We start from the raw sequence: 17,752 nt of genomic DNA on the forward strand, positions 1-17,752 counted from the left end.
TTTGTAATTATAGTAAGTTTATTCTCTTGAGTACAAGATACAAGGAGATCCAGTGACTGCTACTGCACAGGTTGGGAGGGGCGTTCATAGTCTGAATATTTCAACATCCAGCTTTAGGAACAAATGATCAGCTGGTATAAATTAAAGCATAGCTCTGTTGGCTTCATGAGAGCTGTGAAAATCACCATCAGCTGCAGATTGGCTCCCAAGTATTTTATTGATCGTATGAAATATGGAGCGATTTATTCTGTTAGTGCCCTATTTCCGTATGTTCTTTAACAAAGCAACATGAAAGGAGTTCATAATCGTGTTTCCATTGGGATGCTACTTTCATTAATTAATTGAATTGTTAAAGGTGTTAGATTTCTGATTAGTTTGTAGTCTTGGGCTGTTGGCAACAAGTCTGTTTTTGAGCAGAGAGCGGCTGCGATGGTTTTTGGAAGAAGAACCCCAACACACACCTTTGCTACCAGTTCAACCTTGTGTCTGTGCTGACCTGGCGTGAGGCACGGGCTGCCTGTCAGCTGCAAGGAGGAGACCTGCTGAGTGTCACCAACCCTGAAGAGCAGAGCTACATAAGCAACTTAAGCAGTGAGTAGACGTTTCTCTGGGGACCTCGTAGGAAACCTGTAGTTAGATTTCCTCTTTACCCATGAAAAACGGGTAAGCTTTGGAGCTTAATACTCTGTGTGATGTCTCTCCCATTGCTGCTTGCGAGGCTTCGTCACATAACACACCTCAGTAGAGCTGTTTGAAAAAGCAAGGGTGAAGGTAAGTTAGCACCTTAATAACCCGGGTGCAGAAGTGGTGGTATGTGTTATGTGAGGGTGTAACTGTCTTAATTTTCCCTCCCCGCAGAGACTCCCATTCATTCTTGCAGCTGTGGTTGTGGAGCGTGTTTGTTTTCTTTGCAATGTACCCTGGTGTCCCTTTCTCCTGTTAAGTTTTCTTTGCAAGCTGGTCTTCACCAAATGTGAATGACGAGAACATTTCTGCAGGCTTGAAGTAAATGTCCTGTATGGGAAGAATGGCAACTCTGTTTTCATAAATGGATGGTATTGCTTCTCTGACAAGCCTTTTGCTTTCCCCTGTGCAGCAAGCACCTCAGACAAATTTTGCAGAGGCTTCTGACAGCATGGCTTTTGTGGGTATTTCAGCATGCATGGAGAGGACCAAGCAGAGGAATGGGTACCACCCATTCGCATCCAGCTGTGATGCAAAAGGCTGCCTCAGGTTTCTTGCCCGTTGCTTTCCATTATTGCTGATTTTCAATTGCAGGATATAAGCTAACAGGAAGTTTTTAAAATTATTTCATTAGCTTTTTGATATGGCTGCAGGCTGTAAAGGGACTGAAAGTTGGTTTACAGAAAGCTGAAACTGGCCAGCGTTTATGTAGCTGCTTGTTCTAGATTTAACTTCTAAGGTCAGCAACAAATTCTGCAGGAAGGGTTTGCAAGATGAGTCGCTTTTGAAGGACGCAGACTTCTGAGTTTATTCCTTTTCATCTCTGTGTTGATTAACAAAGTAATAGACTTTTTCTAAGGACAGAAAAAACAGCCTGAACTTTCTGGACACTGATTTGAAGTTTTGTTTTATTCCTATTGTAACAAGTCAGGACAGCAGATCTATACCTGTAGATATTTTAAAACACAGGGAAAGCATGAAGTATTACTTCGTTTATTTTTTCTGTTTCAGGGCAGTTAAATGCCACAGACATGATGCTGTGGACGGGCCTGAATCGCCTGGAGGAAGATGCTGGCTGGCAGTGGTCAGATGGAGCACCGCTAGTGTTTGTGAACTGGAGAGCAAGTACTTGATGTTCCTCTTGGATATGTTATAGCCGTGTAATTATACGCTCTCTGTAACTGCAGCTTGATACAAGGCTGCTGTTCCTACAGCTACATTTGAAAAGTGAATCAAGTGAACAAGTGTACTTCTTTTTTTTGTAGAAATATTTATTCATATTCATGAGCTAAAAGCCCCTTCTAGGGATGTAGCATCAATTGAGATGGATCTGTTCAGCATTAATGATCTAGCCCTTTCGTCATTTACTTTTAAAGGTGTTTTTAAGATTCCAGTTGCATGTTTAAAAGCTGTGCTTTAGCTGGTTTCATGGAGGAAAGGAGTTTTAATTTGTTTACATTAACATGCTTTAATTAGCATTAGCACATTAACATGAGCTTTGTGACTTGGTTTGCTACATTTTGAGGTCTGTCCACCAGCAGGTATGACGTAGACACTACAGCTTATTTCAGCCTCTCATCTGATAGCAGCAGCCAAGGAGGGATTGCCACACATGTATAAATCATGGTCAATGTTCAGCTGTCCATAGTATTGGTGTAATATTACTAGAAGTTTGGGTGTGCAGGGATGTTTATACATTCATTCAATAAGATGCAGAGAGCCTTACAACACCATTTTACAAGTAAGAACTGATTTTTTGTAATTTTGTGCTTCTCAAAAATGTGTTTGCAGATGTCTCTGATAACCGTTTTAGAGAAAATCATTGTGCAGTGATTAATTCAAAATTGAAGTACGGCTGGCAAAGTTATTTATGTGAATCTGGATTGCCTTTTGTATGCAAAAAATATTTAAATAAGACAGAGCATGAAACACTGGGTGAGTCTCTCAATGTTACTGTATCCTATTTGTGGGTGTGGAAGGAGAACAAGAGGAAACCACCTGAATATAAAGTCAGCAGAACAGAGTCTTAGCTGGACTAAATATGTGGGTTTGCTAGTTTAGATTGAATACAGTTTACTTTAACTGATGTAATAACACTTTCTTCTGTTTAAATGCAGTCCTGAAAAATATGTTGAGAGTCTTAAAACTAACAAATAATTTTAATATCTGTAGCATTTAATTGGTTCCTTACATGATCAGAGGCTCACAGAACGCGCATTCTCTTTATATTACAATAGAGCCACACTTTTGAGTTTAAAAATAGGTTTTCAGCTTCGAATGGAATTAACCAGTGGCCCACAGAGAACAAAGTTGTATAAATGCAGCTCAAAATTTGCAGTCATTTTTATGGCATGCTGTACTTTTGATATACAAAGAAAGCATTGTACATATATTTTTTAAAGTGTTTATATAATGAATATAGGATATATAGTACATAGAATGCCTCAGACTCCCATTCTGTGGGAAAATTAAACACAGAATTGAGTTTCTTAGAACATTAATTTTTGTTTTGATAAGAACAACTTACATAGGTTCAACTTCTTCCTGATAAAAAAGAAAGTTTCCCTACTTGTTTCAGATAACGAGAAAGGACTTACTTACCCAAACTTTTTGTAGGTAATGCATCTGAAAAAGCTTTAGCTGGCTTTGAATCAGGTTCAGAGGTAATAAGGGAGATACAACATGTTTTAAACTGAGTAACAGATCCATTAGTGTGTTTGCACTAGTTCAGCAGCCCAAATGGTTGAATCATAAAGTGGGAGAAATTTCAGTTTGCTTGGTAGGTGATGTTCCATAGAGCATGTGTTTTGGCCTCCTTAAGTCATCTTGGACAACTCTGCTTTCAGCATTTGAAGATTAAAAAAATAGCTCTGAATGTATTACGAACAAAGCATAACCTTGGCAATTCTATCTAATATACACAAACTTTGTATGCTTAATTAAAAGATACATGGAAGTATTATGCCACTCGTTGTGACTCTGGCTGGTACCCACACAATCGCAACTGCTACAGACTTCGTAAAGAGGAGAAGAGCTGGAACGATGCTTTTATCTCATGCCAAAGTGACAATAGCGGGCTCATTAGTATATCCTCCATGGCAGATGCAGAGCTGCTCCTTAACTTGCTTGAAAGTGGTGAGTTTGGGGTGTTAAAGTGTGCAGTGTTTCTTGAAGTGTTTTGTGATGCTCTTTTGTGCAGCCCTTGAACATTGTTAGCCACTTAAGCACTATATTACATTGCAGACCCAAATGATGTTTACAAAAAAAGAAAGCATGATGTGTGCTCCTTCTAGGAGTCTTAAAAATGTATAGCATCACCTTCTCCAATAACCGTACTTAAAATAAAGAAATGAATCAACAAAGTAAACACAGTGAGGCCACAGTAAACATGCTAGCTTTTGTCCTTTCTTGTTCTTGGCTGGTTCCTTGCAACCGTTGCAAAATATTCAGTGATCATCCTTATGCAAGAATTGAGCTTAGAAACAACAACAATTCAGAGTATCTCCTGCTTTCAAGCTGGCCTTGTACACACTGCAAAGTTGCTGCTGCTGCTGCTGCTAGTATGTTGGCAGAGTCCCCTTTGATGGCAGCGGGGTGTATCAAAGGAGTTCTGCTAGTCCACATTGTCCTAAGAGGTAGCATAATTACACAAGGAACTTAATGAACAAAAGCTGTTCGGTGCAGCAACGCCAAGACTTTTGTTGTCATAACAGCAGCAAAGAAAAGTGAGTATTTTGTGCCTCCAGCTGACATCAGTGTGCTGGCAGAGCTGCACCGTTTGGCCGTAAGTTTAAGCTTCCCAGAACTGGGGCACAGTGACATGTTTTATCAATTCTGTCCCATCAGGTGTGGTTGCAGGATGGTGTGTTACACTGGATTTACTGGACGTCATCTCCCATTATCATCCCTCCTACCACCCATCCTCTTTGCTGTCCTGTCTGTCTTTCTCTTAGGAGATTAACTACTGTATCATCTTCCTCACCTCTGTTAACACCCTCCATAGATACTAAATACCATTATTTCCATAGATGCTGTAATGGATAGATGTAATTGTTCTCAGCTTGTATTCAGCTTCAAAGTCTGCTGCTTCTGTTTCTGATCTGCTTCAGGCTTCTCTTCAGGAGAAGGGCTTACATGCCTGAAAGGCTGTCTACTTTTTTTGGCTGTAGTAGCTGGTCAAGTAAGACATTACATCAAACTGCAAGCCTTGTCTTTCCTATGTTTGCGAGCCACCGTGGCTGCAACTGTGCTGTCCCTGGAACTTACAAACATCACTCAGAGAAACCTAAAGCTGAGTGTGCCATGGAAGATTATAGGAAGAAGTCTTTCCCTTCCATATCAGGCTTTCTGCCCCATGCAGTTCAGAAAAGTGCATATGCTCTTGATTTGTATTTTTCAGGGTTTCAAAGCATATTATTGTGTATGTTGATCTATTTTTGAAACAATTTAGTCTTCAAGGGCTGTAGAACATTATCTCATCAGTAAGGTTTCCTAAAGTATACAGCTATTTTTTTTTTCCTGAAAGAAGGTAATTCTTATGAAAATCCCATGAATAATTTTTAATGGTGGTGTTGATGTTACAGAAACAACAGGCATTATTTCTTCACCATTAAAATCTGAGCTCACTTATTCTTTTACAGAAAATGTAACCGAAACATGGATTGGGTTATACAGTAATAACACCTCCGCTGTTTTTGAGTGGTCAGATGGCACCCCGGTAAAATTCTCTAACTGGCACAGCCAAGAACCTAACACCTTTCAAAGAACAGGACAACTCTGTGTTTCAGCACAAGGACCTGTAAGTTTCCTTTTCTTTTTGAAAGAATTAGACAGACACTTTTATTTTAGCTCATAATAATTTATTTTCTCACTATGCATACTTTTTTAAACCATGACCTGTAGTATGACTTTGGTTTTTGATTCCTAATATATTCATGTTGCGATAAATGCAGTGTGGCCTTTAGAAACCAATACATTTTGCAGCGCTGATGCACAGAAAATTAATCATAGATTTTAAGCTTATGTTCAATAAAAAATGTTACATACATAAAGCTTGCCAAATGGAAGAGAACAAATACGAGTAGGTATTTTGATAAAGACAAAATAATTTAAAATCCAAGTAGTGTATATCATAATTTATGATACATCAGTTCTGGTCTTGAAAGCTTCAAATTCATGTTTTGAAAAACTGTCAGCTGTGCCTATTTTATCTTTTTGTCAATATCTATAAATTTTATGTAGCATCTTTCAAAAACAGATAGTAGTCTAGATCTACATAAAATTATAGAAGTTGACAGCAGTAAGATTGACCCCAAATCAGTCAGGTGTTGTAAAACTGGGTGTAATGTTCAAATAACACTATGTCCTGTCTTATTGGTATTCATGGCACTGTCAATTTTTTCATAATTTGGTCATAAATTTACTTTACTTTTATAATTAACAGTACTTGAATTCACTAATACATGACTTACGTAAGTAGCACTATAATCCATTTTTTTTGGTAAAGTATGTTTTGTCTAAGTGTGAAAACTGTATCAAAAAGAGTTTCTAATGTCTCTCCAGTAGTGGGTCCAGGTTGCAATCTTTAACTCATGGCAAAGGCAAGACAATTACAGTGATCTGGAAAAGCAGGTTCCCACTGGAAGCAGAAAATAGGACTTTGGTAAAATTGTGGGTTTTAGATACACAAACCCACATTTTACTTAGTTTGCAAGTGTAAACAAAGAAATGAAAATGTAAAATGCAAAGCAAAAGGAGGTTCAAGATAAAATTCTTCAAGCATTATTTTTGGTACGTGTCCAGTATGTATAGATGTCTGAAAATTATATCATACAAACTTTTGTAATATTTTGAGTAAGGACTGTTCAAATATAAAGATTAATCTTACAGAGAACTATAACAGATAGGAAGGAAGTTCCTATCTGTTCTGCAAAGTAAGTGCTGTGGTATGGCCATAGTGTTAGTTAATTAAGATGCCCTACATCCCAAAGAGTGATTCAAAGAGACAAACCCTTTTATATGATTGATTTGAAAAGTCTTGCTGACAGTGTTGGTAGAAATAAATGGTCCACCTAAGGATAAATAAATGAATAGAGTGAGAAAAATCACTTTTTTTTACTGAAAAGTTAAAATAGGAGGAGGGAGTGTAATCTAATGTGTGTATAGATATGCATGAAAATATGAGTATGTACAAAATATACCTCTTTTTATCCCTTAGGAGGGGCATTGGAAGGTTAAAAAATGTGAAGACAGATCTTTCTACATTTGCAAAAAAGCAGGGGAATTTAATGTTGTCTCTCCTGAGCTGGAATCAAGTTGTCCAGAGGTAAGGGGTTTTGTGGGTTTTGTTTGTTTTAGAGCCTTACTAATAAAATAGAATTATATAGGAAACCTCTAAGTGTAGCTACGGAACATGGATGTAAATAGGTAATTTTAGTTCTTTATATTAAAGACATGCATGTTTTGCTAGGAAAAATCTCACTGTTTGCCTTAAAAGTATGTAAACTAAATTTTAATGTAAGATTAAGAGCTTTCCAAAGATGCCTTTCATGGCTTGTTGCGTTGTCAGCAGTTGTGACCCAAGTTCCTATTTCTTTCTAGATCAAAAGTGAAAACCCTTTTGTCCACCATCTGTGCAAATAATGGCTGTTATATGATGCCTCATCCCACACATGGTTTTCATACATTGAAATGGAATGTCAGGGTGAAAAACAATCAGTTTCACTGACACACAGGGTGAACTCTTCCACTCGTACATTAGCATTCCTTTTGCTTTCAAACACAAATGGAAAGGACCACAGCTATCTAAACAGGACATTGCAACAGGTTTTCAGGCTTTTAGGCTCTGCATTCTGGTAGTAAAAGGTAATGTGTTAAAGTATGATTTTATTTGCCATCGGTTCCTTTTCACAGTGTGAAAAGAGCAAACTTGTAGACTGTGTTTTATTCAAAACTCTGGAGGAGTTTTGTGAACCTCTTTTTCTTTTTTAATTTCCTGTCCTTTTTCTTGAGAAGTCAAGAAACACAACCAGTTCAGTTGAATTATAAGAAGGTTGAAACTGAACTGTTTGGAGTCAGATGCAGTCTTTCTCCGGACATACAGTGGTCAGATCCAGCGTTCTGGTCATACCGTTATGGAGGCAGAAGTTACTGCTTGGTTCCAGCTTAACATTTCCAAAAGTTTAGGGTAACTGCATGCTTTTCATTTGGAGCAATGTATTTCATCACTGAAGAATTCTGTGTGTTATTAGTGTGAGAAAGGTTTGTCACAGTCCTGACCATGTGAAAAATGTGCAGAGCATAAGGACTTCCAGTTGTAGTCAGGAGCTTGACAGCACTTCAACTTCTGGTACCTCACAGGATCGAGACTCAAGAGGTTGAGTCACTGGTCACACGTAGTTTGGTCTGCTCTGGCAAACTTCCTACTCAGGATAAATTTGTCCTTGTTGATGTTTCATACCCTGTAAAAACATATGCTGAACCCTGTTATAGTCCCTTGGTTTCGGTAGATCCTTTTCTTTCTAATGTGAAAAAAGTTATATTCATTTAATCAAAAGAAGTCAGTACTAAGCTTACTCAAAGCTACACTTGATTTCAGACATTTTGTCTTGACAACTCACTTTATTTTAACATTCAATGTATATGTTGTTGCTAGTTATTGGCCTAGTTTTCCCGGGCTAAGTCTTTATTTCATCCAGATTTACCTTTTCTTTCCCATTTTTCTGTTGCTGACTTACCTTAAATGTACAGAATATCTATTGGTGTTTTTCACATTTGATCTTCTGCTTCGTAAACCTTGTACTGTCATTCATGTTGGATTGCTAGTAGATTCTCAGGGAGCATTGGCCTCGAGCACAGTTGTTTGCTTTTCTAAAGCTTTATAGTCTTATGTGTTATTAGTGAGCTTTCATCTCATGTTGATTTTATGACTTGTGCATCAGATGAACTAGCCTTTAACGTTTTCTGTGGTTCTGCTCATTGCAGTTTTTGCCATACGTCCATATCAAGTTACCAGAAACCTGAGCTCTTTTTTCCCTATGCTTCTGTCATGCTAAGACATAAAAAGTGCTAAGCACTTTCTTCCCTTAGCAGGTCAACTATTCTTTTTTCCTAGTCAGCAAGCTATTACTGAGAATAAATATTTTATTGCAAAGGTCAGATTCTCTGGGCAGTTTTCCCGAACACTGAAATAACAGTTTTAAACATTTTCTTTCAACCAGCTTTTGAAACAGGTTGTGGAGCTGTCAGCTGCTTGATAATCGAGTTGGAGGTTTCTGTGTGCAGAACTGACTGTATTTGTACTGGTTACTTTCTCCGGTCCTCTACACTTTAATTAGTGAATCAAAAGATAACAGTATAGTACTAAATCGAACATTTGTCTTTATGGCTGTTGTAACAGGAGAGAATTGTACTTTGAAGAAGAGAATGCTGTTAAGGCTACAAAACCTTGTAAAGAGCAGAAGGGCAGCTGCTCAGAGTAAGGGTCCATTTGGCCCCATGTTCTGCCTCCCACAGATGGCTGCAAGTGATGTTTGGGGAAGAGCAGGACAGGGCAAATATGAATAATGCTTCCCCCAGTTTTCCCTTGACCCGCAACCATTCAGGGGATTTCCTGAGCCTTTTAAGATTTGTGTATCTTAACAGCCCGCATTGGGTATCCCCTCCAAGTGCTTGTCCGGTTTCCCCTTGAACTCGTGTGAACTCTTTGCATTCACAATGTTACTTAGTGAGGAGATCTATAAATCTACTACCCTTTGAATGAAAAAATGCCACCTTCTTTCCATGTTGAACCTTCCTCCTGCTAGCTTAGCTTTGTTTGTTGTCCCCAAGGTCTTGTACTGAAGTAGTTGCCCACCTTCATGGCACTCGCCATTTTGTAGGCCTGTGTCATACCCTCCCCAAGGCATCTCCTTTTTCCAGGCTGAAGAGTCCCAGCCTGCTCAGTTACTGCTTATGTGGAAGCAGCTCCATACTTTTCATCATCCTTGGTGCCCTTCTTTTCTAATATCCTTTTCTGAAGTTGGGGGTCAGAACTCCAAAAAAGGATAAAAAGTGAATTTAAAAGGACAGAGTAACCTTCTCTGTTCTTTCTCTCCTCACAATTCTTAAGGTCAATTTGACTTTTTGACTAAGCTGATGTTTCGTGGAACTTAACCATCATAACCCCCAAATCTCATTCCTGCACGGTGGGAGTGAGATAGCTGTCCCTGACTTCATACATGAAATGATTGGGAGGTGCAGGGGAGGTCCACATGTGCATCACTTCATATTTATCTGTACAGAATGCCATCTGCCATTTTATTGATCAGTTACTCAGCCTTTTAAGTTTGGAATTTCTCAATCTGTGCTTGCCCTCAATGCAAGCTTACTGGCCTCCAGTTACTCCACAATTTTGTTATGTTTTTTTAAAGTAAAGATTAGTGTCAAATTACTTTTCTCCAGTCATTAGGCACCAAGAAAGCTTTAAGAGGAAGGTTACGCAGTGCCATTTGCTCCAAATTAAAATTTCCGAGAAGTTAGGATGATTGTGTTTGCCTGATTCGAACCAGTGCGTTTATCACTCAAGAATTCCATCTGGAGGAAACCAGACTTTGCTGTTTCTTACCTGCGTCCCCATAGAGGGTTTTTTAGTCAATACTTAGCCCTCTTCCAGCCCCCACTCCCTGAGTTTAAGCGCACATCAAAGTGAAAGCAGTGTTGCTGTGTCCCGCGCAGGACTGCCGAGAGCCCGCTGGGTCCCCGAGCACCGCAGAGCCCTTGGCACCTGCCAACGCGTTTTTCCCACAGGGAAGTCCCAGCTCATTGGTACGGAGATAGGGAAGAGCCTCAACGCAGTTTATTTTTGTTTGCAAAGCCAGTGTTTGAGCAATGCATACATGTTGTTCTCAGGTGAAGCCACGGAAGTTGATACTACAACTCGTTTTGCTTCTTTGCTTTCGTGCCATACGAAGGGCTGTGCCTTCCAAGCACTGAAGGCAGATGATAGTAAAAGGCAGCAGAGCTGTCAGCTACCCTGACAGCAAACACACTCCTAACTAGAAGCTGAAATTTGCCTCCCCAGATTCAGCAGGACTGAAGGATGTGCATAACGTTTGATTGCTGTCCTGAATAGGTCTGCGGCATGTTCTTGTGCATTTTATTGTACCCGAGGATGGATAGCAGAAAAAGAGCTTATCCATTTCCCCTTTTTCTCCTTTTGCTGTTAACGTCACCATCAAGTGGTGTTTGATGGTGCCCGCCTGGGTGCTGTGCTTGCTCCCTGTTGTGCTGCTGTGTGAGCTCCCCTGCAAGCAGCACCTCCCTCACAGAAGAGGCAAAGCAAGATCGGCCGGTTCTCCTGTCTGTGTGTGGCTTCAAGTTTAGACAGAGATGGTTTATTATCTCTTTATTCTCTTGATTATTTAAAACACTCAAGCAGGATGACCAGGCAGGTATGCCACATGAAGTCACACAGGCAGAATTCACACCAGTCCTGGTGGCATCTTCTGGACACCCAGAGATGAATAATAAGAAATGAAAGATTAATAATAATAAGAAATGAGGCAGGCTGACCACTGACTCAGTGTTCTGGCTTATCTGATAAACCATGAAAATGTGTTGTTTTAATTCTGCGTTATTAGAGTAGGATGATTGTTAATTTAAAAATTTTTTGGTTTTTGAAGTTCTATTTGAAAATGAGAAAGGGAGCTGAGAAAAGGTAAATAACTAGAGTGCATTGCTGTATGAAAGGCCAGCAATTTCTGGAATAAATATTTCTGTTTACAGTTGAAGGCAAAGGGCAGCTGTAATCCTTTTTTATAACAACTTAACTGAATCCGACATGGCAGTGTTTACCCTGCACTTCAGGTATTGGATATCAGCAATGAGTTACCACAGGCGGGAACCAACAAGTGCTATTACATGCTTCATGCCAAAGAGATGGCTGTCTGAGGGGCCTGGCATACCTCCCCAAAACTCAGTCAGTAAAACAAGATTCAAAGTATAAAATTGAAACAAAAGTAGTATGCAAGGAGAGTGCCTTAACTGTTGCCCACATTTTTGTCATACCCATTAAAGGTGTTATTGTGTGTGTGTGTGTGTGTGTGTTAAGCCAGTTTTTGCACAGTTTGAGGATTTAAACTTTAAACTTTTGTTGAATTTACCCACATTTTCAGTGACCTTGAGGGTAACTACTCTTGAACCACGGTAGAAAGGAAAAGGGCTATAGAGACGTCTGTGATGGTCAGGCAGAAAGTACAAAAGGGGATCAAGTTTTTAACAACTATAGAATAATTAATAATCTATAAAATAATGTTCATTTCTTTTAAGGGATGGGAAAGACATGGTGGATATTGTTACAAAATCGACAGTACCCCTCGAAGTTTTGAACATGCTTCCAGTGGTTATTTCTGCCCATCTGCACTTGTATCAGTAACAAACAGGTAGTTAATCCTATTAGACAGCGTGAAGATACCTCTAACAAGAGCTATTCTAACTTTAGAAAGTGTTGCATGGCAAAAGATATTACGATTATGAAATAATATTTGCGTGAGAGGCGAGCATAATTACTAACATTGGCTAAAATCAAAGGTGCGCTTTGCTTTATTTTTTAATTGAAAATAAATTTAGTAAAAAGCAATTGTTAGGCTAATAAACACTTATAGCAATGTGCACACATGTGAGCATGCAGGAATCTAAACAAAATGCTTTCTACAGAGGTATGTAACGTCTTTAAGAAACTTTATTAGTGTATTTGGAAACTATACTGAAAAATGAAAATATATTTAATTTTTATAATCAAAATATATAAAATTTTAATCCAAATAAATTAATTTTTTATAAATGTTTCTATTTATGTATGCATTTTACATGAGTTCTCAGCAAATAGGTGAAGAGAGTAAATGTTGAAAGCTTTTGAGGCCTTTCTTCCCTTGCTTTGTTCCTATTTGCCTGTATTCCAGCTTCAACAAAGGCTTTCTCCTCTGCAGATGTCCAGATGCTTGGGTTTTCTCTGATCTCTTTGTGATTTGCCCTATATGTTGGATTCCCATTAAAGATTATGACATATTGATAGATATATTACATACATACTTGAACCTCCACGCATTTATTGTTAAAAAAACCCCAAAACGTAAGGAGGAAATCTCCCCTCCCTTTAGGATGGGGAAGTACTGTAACCACCAGCAATCAGATGAATGATAGCTAGAAATTTTAGGAAAACACAGGCTACCCCATATAAGGATTTACGTCGATGGGAATTTGGCCTGCCAGGTAGTTTCAGGGTTGTGCACGATGCATACAGCGCTGTACTGCAGTACGACAGTAATCCTTACGGGGAGGATAAAGGACGAATTCTCACAGCTGAGCATTTGCAGCTCAACCGTCACAGGGAGCTGAGGGCACGCTGCACATCCCTGGAAGCACGTCTTCTGTCTGTTTCTGCTTATTTCTTTTTATTTGATTTTTGCTGGCTGTAGCCATCACTGTTTATTGTGTTAGTTCCCAGTTCTAATGTTGGAGTGGCAAAGGAAGCTAGTTGTTAGTTTAGCTTTTTTGGTTTTTTAATTACTGCTGAAGTTTGTTGTTCTGGTGTGAAAAATACAAAAACTTTTCAGTGTATTGATCCTAAAATATTCATTAAAAAGTGGGTTGTAGGGGAAGGAGAGTTGATATAAAAAGAGGACATGCAGAAGAAATGAAGATTAAATAGAAGTTCTCAGTCACTCTCTGTTACAGATACATTCAGTTCTTTACATTAATGTCATCCTTATGGTATTTAGCCGTTCTTTTCACAATGTGTGAAACCAAGAAGTCATGTAAGTCTTTTATCAAACTGGGAATTAACTTTGCTGTATGTATTTTCATAGGAAGCTGATTAAATGTGCTCATAAACTGAAGCATTTTTGTATAATGCTATACCAATTATATCTGAATAAATTATGTTTAAGTGACAAATGGGTTACTATATGCAACAATTATTACTTGCAAAAAGGTGTAAATCTCTCACATAACTTTAATAAAGAAACTAAAGAAGGAAAAACTGATTCCTTCTGTAGTCAGATGAGCTAGTGCTTTGAGTCCTTCAGCTCTGGTTTCTTAGCGCTGGTTTGTGTGCCCGGTTCCAATAGGATACTTCTGTGCAGAGCTTTTTCTTTTCTTTCTTCTGTAGCTTTTTCAGACACCGCTATCTTTTCTCCTTCATACGAGGAGTTTCTTGTTTTTATTTGTGCATCATTAATATATTCTGTCTTTGCATCTTGTAGTTCAAGCATTGAGCTTATAAGATCTTAATCTACTGTTTCTTCTATGTGCCCAAATGCTGAAAAAAAAATAAGGAAAAATTGTGGTTTATGCTGCAGACTTGTGCCTGAAGTTCCCCACAGCATTCTATAAAGAAAATTAAATACCTCATATATATTTTTCTCTTCTCGCATTATTTAAATCATTTCATGAGAGCTATTCACTGAAATACCAATTGACCTATTTTATTCTAACAAACTTTTTGTCTTGATTATTTTATTAAGGTTTGAACAAGCTTTTATCAACAGCATGATCCGTAGCATGGTAAAATCCGAGAGAACTTATTTTTGGATAGGATTGCAAGACCTTAATAACACAGGAGAATACTTTTGGCTAAGTACAGCGGGAAAGAATCGCTCTGTGAGCTACACAAACTGGAACAAGTACCAGCCACGTGAGTAACATGCCGATAAAAAAAGAAATGGCTTGGAGGGGAGTAGTGCGCTCTCTTCCCCCTGCCACCAGTGGCTTAGCAGTGACTGAAGGGTCCCAGTCCTTTCCTCCCTGCCTGGTCAAGAGAGCAGAGAGATAAGCTTACATTTTCTGTTGGCTCTGTAACTTCCTGCCGTGGATTGAGTTAGATGAGTTGGCAGTTGTGGAGAAGCCGGAGCTTCCTTCCCAGCTTTCCACCCAGGTGCTGTTATCGTGGGCTCCCTGGTAGTGGCAGGATGCTGGGCATTGCTCTTCCCACCCTCTGGTGTGGCAGGGGGAAAATTAACAGTCACGGTCTCCTTGCAGACACAGCTAATCCCTGAAATTTTTCTTTTTCTGTGAGAAGTTTGTCATACATTTCTTTATGGCCTTTTCAAGGAGGCCATCAGGGCTTCCTGAGAGTCCCAGCAAAAGGTCCCAGAGAAGTCATGAATTTTATTCAGTAACAGTCAGAGTTTGTAATTTGCATTTTATATGAAAAAAAGAGGGCAGAGATTGCCTTAGATAAATTTCTGTCAATAAAAGCACTGTGTGGAAGTTTCTTCTTCTTCTTCCCCTTTAGTTTGCTGATACTTGGTTTGCTTGTTTGATTTGGTTTTACAGTAATCCAAAGGAAAACATTTCAAGAAAACAAAAAACGAAAAAAGAAATAGTTGTTCAACCTTTGAAGCGTAAACCTCTTAGCAATACCTGAGAATAGAGACATAATAATAAAGACATTCCATTTCTCTAATTGCTTCTCAGTTTTGGACTCTTACATTTATTGCTTTACTACTGCAGTTTGCAAAAGTACTATTTTAAATTGCATTTCATCTCCTGCATTTTGTGAGAGGAACCGTCATGGTTCATTTTACAAGCTCAAGTCAGCCAAGACAGGCTGATAAACTGGTCACTGACCAAAGAATTTGCTACTTTTGTAAGTTCATTGAGGTTTTATCCAGAACCTGATGCCAATAAAACAGTCACTTCACCAAAAATTCACAAAATTCAAATGCTTTATTCTGATACTCAACACATATTCCCATGTCTAGGTCATTCTGGAGGATGTGTGGCTATGCGAGGGCAGCACCCCATTGGTTATTGGGAGGTGAAAAGCTGTAAGAACTTCAAAGCAATGTCACTGTGCAAGCAAAAAATCAATTCTTACGAAGAACCTGAACTTACTTTTCAAAAACATTTGAGTTCCTGCTATTTTGGATGGGAGTCAGAAGCTAATCTGCTCAGCTGCTACAAGGTATGTGACAAACTTGCTTTGAATTTTTCTGATTAGGGATACACTGTTCCTAAAAGATTTTTTGATAAAGCACTATTTCTTTCACTCAACAAACAAATATTGTTACCATCCTTCACTGCATTTTAAAGTGAGTGAATGTCTTAAGAATCAGAACTATACTTGGAATATACATGGCTTTACTGTAGGAAAAACTGCGAATAATATTTGATTTTTATGGGTTTCTGAAACAACTGCTCTCCAAAATCAACTACATCTATGACAGTGTTTATTTTATTGCAGATATTTCACAATGAAAAAGTTCTGATGAGAAGAACATGGGATGAAGCAGAAGCGTTATGCCAAGATTTTGGAGCACATCTTGCTAGTTTTAGCCATATCTATGAAGAGACATTTTTAAACAATTTATTATATACAATTTTTGATAGGTAAATATATTTTTTTGAACACCAACAACATTTATCTTGATCATACTAACATGTAAAAATCTGTGATTTAGGTTCTTCCATCCTCTTTACTAGTGGCTGAAGAAGTCTCTACTCTAACATGAACTTAGAAATCGGTGAAAAGAAGTGTATTAGCAACACTATAATGTGATTCTTTTTGAAGATGATCTTTGTAGTAGATGTCTAGCAACTGTTAATGTCATGGTGATACTCTTGTGAGTTAACATTCCCCGTTGAAATGGAGGTTTGGCAATTTTAATCCTATTTTAAATGTTTTCATCTTTAAAAATATAATTTAACATTTTAGTAGGAAAACCAGAGTTTACCTCAAGGATACTAAAAAGTTAAGAAATGTATTACAGAATGATATATTGAATTCAAGAAGAAGTGAATATTGGTATTTGCACTATTTAAAAAATAATTTCTGAAATAGCTAAGGAAAAAGTGCATAAGAAATGTTATTTTCTTTGTTTCCATCATAGGACAGAAGAAAGACAGTTCTGGATTGGATTTAATAAAAAAAACCCGCTTTCTGGAGGGACATGGCAGTGGTCTGACAGAACACCTGTAACTATCTGTATACTATATCTTCCGGTAACCTTTCAGGTCATAGCTGAGCATAAGTTCACAAAAATAAGCCTTGTGAGCAAATGTTGGCCAGGAAAACTGTTTGGTTTTCATGTCCAATACTTCACTTAAAGTAATTGTTACAATAGAATTAATAGTACACTACTATTAAAATAGCAGCCTGTGCAAAAGGGCTGTGCAACTGCAAAAGGAATTTGGTGGGATTATGAAGTTTTGCAGATGTGTGCTTTCCTGCAAAGCATGTTACGTTTAGCCCAGGACCAGCCATATGCAGAGTGAACACGTGTGTGTGTGTATATATATGCGTATTTACATATATACACATGCACACACATTGGAAGGCCTTAGAGCTGTGCTTACATGCTTTATTCGTTCTATGACTGTTAGGTTCGTGCCTGCATTCAGAGCTAAGTCTTTCCTTTTTTAATACCACTTTTGATTTTGCATCCTTGAAGATGTTGGTGCCACATGCCACACTAATGGTTAGTACCTGGGATTTAAACATTGAACAACTGGAGAAGGGTCAGTTTTTAAACTGTAATTGGTTTTCAGCCTTAAAGAACAGTGCCAGCTCTGCCATCATTACTTAAGTCATTTCAGAATGCAAGTGCAAAGTTCAATCATGCAATGTGTTGAACCAAAGCAAAGGCTGTTAGATGTGGGCAACTATTGCTAATCATGTCAAAAAATTGTTAGGTTTCATAGCTATTCAATTATTTTTACGAAGAAGGACTCTGACATAAGATGGGAAAGTTGAACAGGACATTGAGAGAACATGATTATGGACCCTATTTTTTGGATTTTACCACCATTATTTAGGTGGCCCTCTTGTTGTTGCTTATGATGTTCTTACCATACACACATCTCCAAATCCTTCCTTTTTCTCCATAATGAGATTTTGAAATGCTTCATCTTGGATTGTTGGTGAAAAATAATGAATGTGCTGTTTTCAGGTTGTATCTTCATTTTTGGAGAGCAAGTATGTTGAAGATGACTCAAGAAACTGCGGTGTGTTCAAAGTAAATAGAACAGTCTTTCCAGCACACTGCAATGAAAAGCGTGAATGGATATGCAAAATACCAAAAGGTGAAAT

General features: G+C 38.3%; 1 protein-coding gene across 1 annotated transcript in view; it reads left to right on the forward strand.

Moving 5' to 3' along the window:
- Positions 1-17,752, forward strand: part of PLA2R1 (phospholipase A2 receptor 1) — a 44,205-nt gene that overhangs the window by 7,099 nt on the left and 19,354 nt on the right. The window contains exons 4-15 of the mRNA XM_050899626.1: positions 418-591; positions 1,696-1,809; positions 2,476-2,619; positions 3,631-3,819; positions 5,325-5,482; positions 6,902-7,009; positions 11,992-12,104; positions 14,187-14,356; positions 15,426-15,628; positions 15,908-16,053; positions 16,554-16,638; positions 17,613-17,745. Coding sequence (XP_050755583.1) covers positions 418-591; positions 1,696-1,809; positions 2,476-2,619; positions 3,631-3,819; positions 5,325-5,482; positions 6,902-7,009; positions 11,992-12,104; positions 14,187-14,356; positions 15,426-15,628; positions 15,908-16,053; positions 16,554-16,638; positions 17,613-17,745 — 1,737 coding nt within the window. The remainder of the gene's footprint in view (positions 1-417; positions 592-1,695; positions 1,810-2,475; positions 2,620-3,630; positions 3,820-5,324; positions 5,483-6,901; positions 7,010-11,991; positions 12,105-14,186; positions 14,357-15,425; positions 15,629-15,907; positions 16,054-16,553; positions 16,639-17,612; positions 17,746-17,752) is intronic.

This window comes from Gymnogyps californianus, chromosome 7, assembly GCF_018139145.2.
Source record: "Gymnogyps californianus isolate 813 chromosome 7, ASM1813914v2, whole genome shotgun sequence".
In the NCBI taxonomy this organism is placed as follows: Eukaryota; Metazoa; Chordata; class Aves; order Accipitriformes; family Cathartidae; genus Gymnogyps; species Gymnogyps californianus.